General features: G+C 39.0%; 1 protein-coding gene across 1 annotated transcript in view; it reads right to left on the bottom strand.

The window, feature by feature from the left end:
• Positions 1 to 3815, bottom strand: part of LOC118326031 (alpha-N-acetylgalactosaminide alpha-2,6-sialyltransferase 1-like) — a gene marked incomplete in the record, with an annotated part of 5390 nt that extends 1575 nt beyond the window's left edge. The window contains 4 exon segments of the mRNA XM_035658921.1: positions 1327 to 1489; positions 2644 to 2806; positions 3122 to 3422; positions 3618 to 3815. Coding sequence (XP_035514814.1) covers positions 1327 to 1489; positions 2644 to 2806; positions 3122 to 3211 — 416 coding nt within the window.
• Between the last annotated feature and the right edge of the window lie 3123 nt (positions 3816 to 6938).

The following is a 6938-nucleotide window of genomic DNA, read 5'->3' as shown; positions in this document are numbered from 1 at the left end:
AAAAGAAGAGATAAACTACGATTATCAGCAGCTGTCAACACCGCAAGTAACAGATTATTGTCAAACACAGCAACTAACTTAAATGCAAACAGACATACACATCCTAATTGACTGGGTGTTCACTATATGTTCAAAGGAGCGACTGACATATATGCATAGCTTTATGCGACTGTTTGTATTTCATGGACAAGTTCGTATGAGCACTTTACATACGTTATGTACAGGTTAAGTTTTCGGCACAGATCATGTGTTCAGCTCTGACTCACAGCGATAGAGGTTTTCACTGAAATGAGGCCACGAGATATGGATAAATGAAAATATTTGATTCTTGAATCTTGTTTATTATTGCTTGGTGCTAACACAGCCCAGGCTCCTCCTGTCATTGTGACACCACAATCTAACAGAAAGGATTCATCAACTGTGTAATCAATTTGATGTTAACAGCTCCTTCATCGGTATGCAGTGCCAAATGCTCAAGGTGAAGTAAGGTAAGGTTAGTTGTTTTTGTGAGGTGTGGCAGACTCCATCAACGTGGCAATAAAATTAAGCATTTTTTTTTTTTACAGTTTTTGGCAATAAAATAGGTCTGCTCGCCGCCTTTAAACGGAGCCCTGAGGCACGTTTTAAACCGATGTTCTGAAGATCTGTGCAAAGCAGGACATGGAAATAGTACAGCGTCTGTCAACGTTATTAAGAATGTTCTTTATTGCCAGATTCTGCAGTTTGACTCAAGGTTATGACATTAACATAATTCAATAATTTATTGTTTTATTGATCAATTAAAACACAATCTAGGGCTTGAAATACTTTATATAGGCTCTTAAAATAAATAAAAGATTAAGGTGACTGAGCCTCCTGGTGACAATGAGGACTTCTGAATGTTTGACACACATTTTTCATCAGCTGCGTGCAAACGCTGGTAGTACCTGTAGATATATTGTGTGATCGAAGGCCTTTTTTTTTAGATTTACAATTCTTACTAACTTCCTTTGTTGGCCTATTTAAATATCTTGCCGTATTACTCATCAAAATACACAGACTCCTGACATGCATCAGTGAATGGAGACGTTTATTATTATCAGCAGGACTCTCATGGTTCATTGCTTGACAAAGTATTTTTCTCCAGTCATGTAACAAAATAAGCTAAAACTGGACGAAGAGGGCTTTGTGGTTGTTGACAGGGGAGTATGTATATAAGAGGATATAATGGGATCCATCAATATCATTAAATACTAATGGAGACTAACGATTCGTGTGTCACAGTGTTTGGAAGCCTTATACGCCGCCGGGTGGGGCCGAACAAACAAAATCAACAAGTGTTCTTACCGGAAAACGTAATCGTGAGAATCGATTTCTTTCCCCTTTTTAGAGCCGTTGAGGATCCCCCCGGTGCCCACCACGGCACAGCGCACGCACCCGCCACTGCCGGGCTTTGGAAGCAGCAGCGGCTCGTTCGGCTTCGGGATCAACTTCACTGCAGGTATCACCTCTGCAGAACAAAAACAAACAAAAACATGCAAAACACAAACACATGAGATGCAGCATCAGGTCACAACAGGAGCTTTTACAACTGTAATCATTATTTTTATGTTAACAATAAAAACCGGTATGAAGTTTAAAACATAATAATGCATTTATTACATGATTATACCGTAAAACTTCTAACAATAACCCGGGGCTAAATCACTAAACTCATCCTGCCTTTAATTGGGGACAGGCCTTTAATTTCTTTAGCGACCTTTGGCTCAGCACAGATGGAAATATTATCCTATTGTTTCTCCTGAGTCTTGTTTATCAAATTTAACGACTAACTAACTGGAATTTCAGGTCGTATTTTCGTATCTGTGGTTTTATACATCCAGTTAATTTAAAAAAACTCCAGACCAGGCCTCTAAAGGAGACCTGCGTCTATCTGGGACTCTGCTTCTATTAGAAGTTTTACGGTATATTTTGTGAGATCTTAATTTTCACCAAAAATTCTGCATCAGTAAACAAATTAATTCGTTCCTAAACCCAAAACAATGAGCTAAAAGACGTTAAAATGTTCCGTAAAACGAAATAAAACTTGCTGATTCAAGTGACAATGTTGTTCATCAACAATGTCTGCACAAATGTTAAAAATAACACATTTAAACCACATGCAAAAACTCATTTTTGGCCCTCAGACTGCATGGGATTAGCATAAAGTGAGCATGTCAACAATAGCCTGCTAGCATTGATGCGTATAGTTTAATGTGATAAAAGTATTGTCACTTTAAAACGAAGCCAGTTACACCCTCTTAAAGTAAGCGAGGAGTGGAAGAGGATGATGGGGCCAGTGCCACCTCAGCCCCCCCTCTGCAAACACCCCTGTTTATTATAGGAGCAGCTTTAAAATACATTTTCTAATCATGATGAAGTTAACAGACCTAGAAAAACAAAACATTTTGCCAAATTTGAGGGAAAAAACTCAGACGTTTAAAACTCATCACTCAGCGTTATGTTGCCAAAACAAATTAGATCAGCAGTTTAACAATATCAGGAAGAAAGAAAATGAATAAAAATACCAATTATCTGATCAGTTACATACACAGATGAAATACAGTCTTGGTTACACTTTGGTCTCTCACACACACAACACACACACACACTACTAATGCGCACCTTCGTATTTGAATCCCATGAAACCAAACGGGTTGTTAAAATGTGAAAGTCGGTTCCACTCGCTCATGTTGAAGTTGTCTTTGTGCAGATAAAGACGTATGTTGGGAAGAAAAGCCTTCTTGAAGCTCTGATCCTCAGATTTGCGCAGAGACTGGGCACACGTCTGAGAATTAAATATTAATTAATTGAATATTAATTAAACAAAACATAGAAAATGTGATGTGAATGTGTTTATCTGGCCACATTTAATTGAAACTCAGTTGATAGAAAAGCCAAACAGGTTGAGAGAGATTACTCATTGATAGGCGATAGGTGTGTGAAAGCATTTAAAGTGGAAACCAAACAGAAAATCCAAGCAGGTCACACTAAAGATACACAGCTGAAGATGTGGCTGTGCAGACACCGGCCCGTGATTACCCACTCCCACAAAAGTTAACACATCCATATCTGCTCTGTCTTATCTTCCTGACTTGCTTACTGTCTGTCTGGGTGGGGCATCCTGGTTATAAACATCCTCAAAATCCCACTGAGGAAGCCTCTGGAAGGAACTCTTGGAGAGGATGGGCATGGGAGTCTCGGCCACGGGGGCACTCGTGGTGGCTGCGACACGGTCGGTTTTTAGCTTTGTCGCCGGGACTGTTTTTGTGGCGTCAGCAATTTTAGGTTTATGTGATGTGGTGAACACAGGAGGAGGTGAAGTTGAGTTTCTTATGATATCCCAGTACTCAAACAAACTGCCTTCACCTCTGTGTCTGAATTTTCCTGAGACAGCAGTCAGGCTGAGTTGAAAATTTGACAAAAGAGTAATAGATTCAATATATATTATATATTATGTGTTATATATTAGGAAGATACAAGTTTAAGTGACTTTAAAATACAGTTTTATACACATTTCTCATTCAAACATCAACAAGAATAGCACAGAAATTGTTTTAGGGTTAAATAATCTTCCAACATACTACAAACACAATTACCTGATGCTTTTTGATAATATCCCGATGATATGATTAAAAGAAAAAAAGTAACTGAGATCACAAACAGCCAAGCAGTAATCCTGAGGTTGGGAGCCGCCATTCCTAAAAGATTTGCTGTCCGGTTAAGAAACAGTGACTCTGTGGTTTGTTTTTCCCTTTCTGGAGACTCTGGCTCGATGGAAAAGCCACCAGAGGTATATGTGGGCATCTTGTCACTGAGGTTCTGGGCAAGGGCTAATGTCAGACAAGAGATAGATAGCACAAGCAAACAGGAACAACGACACACCCTCACATGAGTCACATTGTGGTGGTTTATTACACAATAGAGGAGTTTTTTTTGGAGCGCAGAAGGAACTTCTTCCTTCTTTCAATGAACATACATTCGAAACTCACAAAGAATTAACACATTTTCTTCTTTTATTATAATATGAAAACTATATATTCTTAGTCCATACGATAGCTATACAGCTGTCACGTGCCAGCCCTGGTCCAGACACAGACATTAGAGAAATTATTATAAATAAGTAAACAGCTTACAGTTAGCAGTTAAGTAGTTTTTGGTGTTCCTTTTAAATGTCTCAATCAATTCTGCCTTATATTCCACACCCAGCGCAGCTTATTTTAGTGTCCTCACTGGTTACAGAATTTATTTAGTTAGCTTAATACTCCCACCAGTGGCGTGCACAGACGTCTTTCTGGAAGGGCAGGGGCGGAAAGAAAAAAAAGGGCATATATAGCCGGCGTCCTCACCAGCTGTAGGGGCACTTTACGACACGTTTTTATACTGTATACAATGCGACATTAATACAGCCTTAAAAACAGACTAACTAGACAGACTACTCAGGTTAGTCTGCTGTTAGGATCAGCATCCACGAGAACTGTGTGGATTGTCAACATAGAACTTTGAAGACAAACAGCGACATGGATTTATAAAGGAAAAAACCCCAGGGGTTGGGACACTCCCCCCCCACCACACCACCTCTCAACCAGAAAATGTTCAAAATCAAGTAGATGCATTTCTGTATTCTAGTGATTTTAAACCATAATTACACCAGATAATCCAAACTGGTTCGGATGAGATATAGTTTGGTCAATATAAGATCAACAAAGGGCAAAATAATAAAAGTCATATGCAACAGTAATCGTGTCAGCAGTATTTCTTGTCTAAAAAAAAAAAAAAAATAAGTCCCCCCCCCCTTCTGGAGTTTAATGTATTTCTTCACCAAAGGCTCTGTGATAAAAAAGCACAACAGGGAACAATTACACATTTAAACTATTTATTTGAACAACTCAAAAGAAACCAAACTATGAATTGAATCATGAGAAAAAAGTTGCTGCTTCAATTGCTCAGTCGCCAGGGTGAATCAAGTCTCAAGTCTTTAACACAAAGTGTAAAGTCAAAGTCTCAAGTGTTCGAGGTATAAACCAAAGTCGGGGAGTCAACATTAAACCTGGCGGAAACCCTGATAGTGCAATGCTAAACCAACCTTTAACTTTACTTGCTAGCTTTGAAAAATGCTAATTCCACAAAGACGTAGTGAGGTAGCTCTCCTTAAAACATGCAATATGGCATCTCTACCTAATAATACGAACTTAGACAGGGCAGCTGAGTGTATTTTTCCCACCCAAAGGAGGGCAATTTAGGTATTTTGCCAGCCAGGAGGACCAAATTTAGCCAGAGTTTTTTGGCTCCAAGAGGGGCACTTGAGGGCAACTTTAGCGAAGTGTTTTGGCTCCCAAGAGCACTTGAGGGCATTTAGCACGTGTGTTTTGGCTCCCAAAGAGGGCACTTTAGCAATGTGTTTTGGCTCCCAAGAGGGCACTTTAGCACGTGGTTTTGGCTTCCCAAAGAGGGCACTTTAGCACGCGTTTTGGCTCCCAAAGGGCACTTGAGGGATTAGCACCACGTTTTGGCTCCAAGGAGGGCACTTGAGGGCACTTTAGCACGTGTTTTGGCTCCCAAGAGGGACTTTAAGGCCATGTGGTCTTTGGGCTCCAAGAGGGCACTTTAGCACTGCCGGGTTTTTGTTGCTCCCCAGAGGGTATTGAGGGCAGTTTAGCAAACGGAGTTTTGGGCTCCCAAAGAGCCGCACTTGATGGCAATTTTAGCACGTGTTTTGGCTCCCAAGAGGGCACTTTAGTATGTGTTTTTGGCCTCCCAAAGAGGGCATTTAGCACGCCGTTTTGGCTCCAAGAGGGCACTTGAGGGCAGTTTAGCTACAGTTTTGGCTCCCCAGAGGGCACTTGAGCACGCGTTTTGGCTCCGCATGACGTCCATGGCTCCAACCCACCAATATAATACAATATTACACTGTAACATAGATAGATTTTTGGAATTGAGATCGTCAATAGCAACCCAGGGTACATTAAAATATATCAAAATATACAATAGAATAAAAATTATTTATTATATTTAAATCGCAGAAAGCTGCAGTTTGTTCATCTGTAGATTTAAGAAAAACATGATTTTTTGGTACAGAAAACAACAAAAAAATCTGCATTAATAATGATTGTATGTCTTTTTCAGTGGAATTAAAATTGTGATGACACACCAAATGATGCAGCAGGATTAAGATGACTTACAGTAATATATAGTGAAAGGTCCTGTTTAATGGTGTTAAATAATTCTGTTTAATAAAGTTTATATAAGGGGAACAGGTCATCAGGCTGCTTATATAAGAATTAAAAAGATTTTAATTTTGTAACTTTTTATTTGTTTGTGAAAACAAAAAAAACACTTTATCAGGAAATTTCTGTCACTTAAGAGTCACAAGTAAAGCTTGCTTCATAAAGAAGCTTTTTGAACTTACAAATGGGAGTTTGGTGTTACTTAAAATTTGTTTAAACCAATCCTTTTTTTTAATTAACTTTATGTTATTGCCCTTTTTCAAAGAATACAGAAACAAATCCATGTTGCTTTTCCTGTTTATTATTATTTTTGTGCATTTTTGTGACTCAGTTGAGTTTGATCTACTAGAAGTGTCTGCAGGTGGAAAGCAGCTGTATTTAAGCTACTTAAGGACTGTGCTTCGGTGCAGTTTTGAGGCACTTTGAACAGAGAAATATTGGACGTTTGTTTCTCTACTACTTGTATTCGACAGTTAAATGCTACTTTGCAAACTTAGACAGGCAAGGGAGACAAAAGGGGATGACAATGACGAATGGAAAATGTTCACACCTGTGCATTAAAACACACCATTCAACACCCAGAATAATAGTTTAATACAAAGGGAACAGGTCTTCTGTCAGTGCTGCTATTTTAAAATTCTCTAACATAAACATCATCCCAGCTGTAAACCACATATTCCAATATATATATAT

This window comes from Morone saxatilis, unplaced genomic scaffold (genome assembly GCF_004916995.1).
Source record: "Morone saxatilis isolate NCDOM2014 unplaced genomic scaffold, NCSU_SB_2.0 Contig1, whole genome shotgun sequence".
In the NCBI taxonomy this organism is placed as follows: Eukaryota; Metazoa; Chordata; class Actinopteri; family Moronidae; genus Morone; species Morone saxatilis.
The sequence above is the reverse complement of the archived record's forward strand: the minus strand, read 5'-3'. Positions and strand labels throughout refer to the sequence as shown.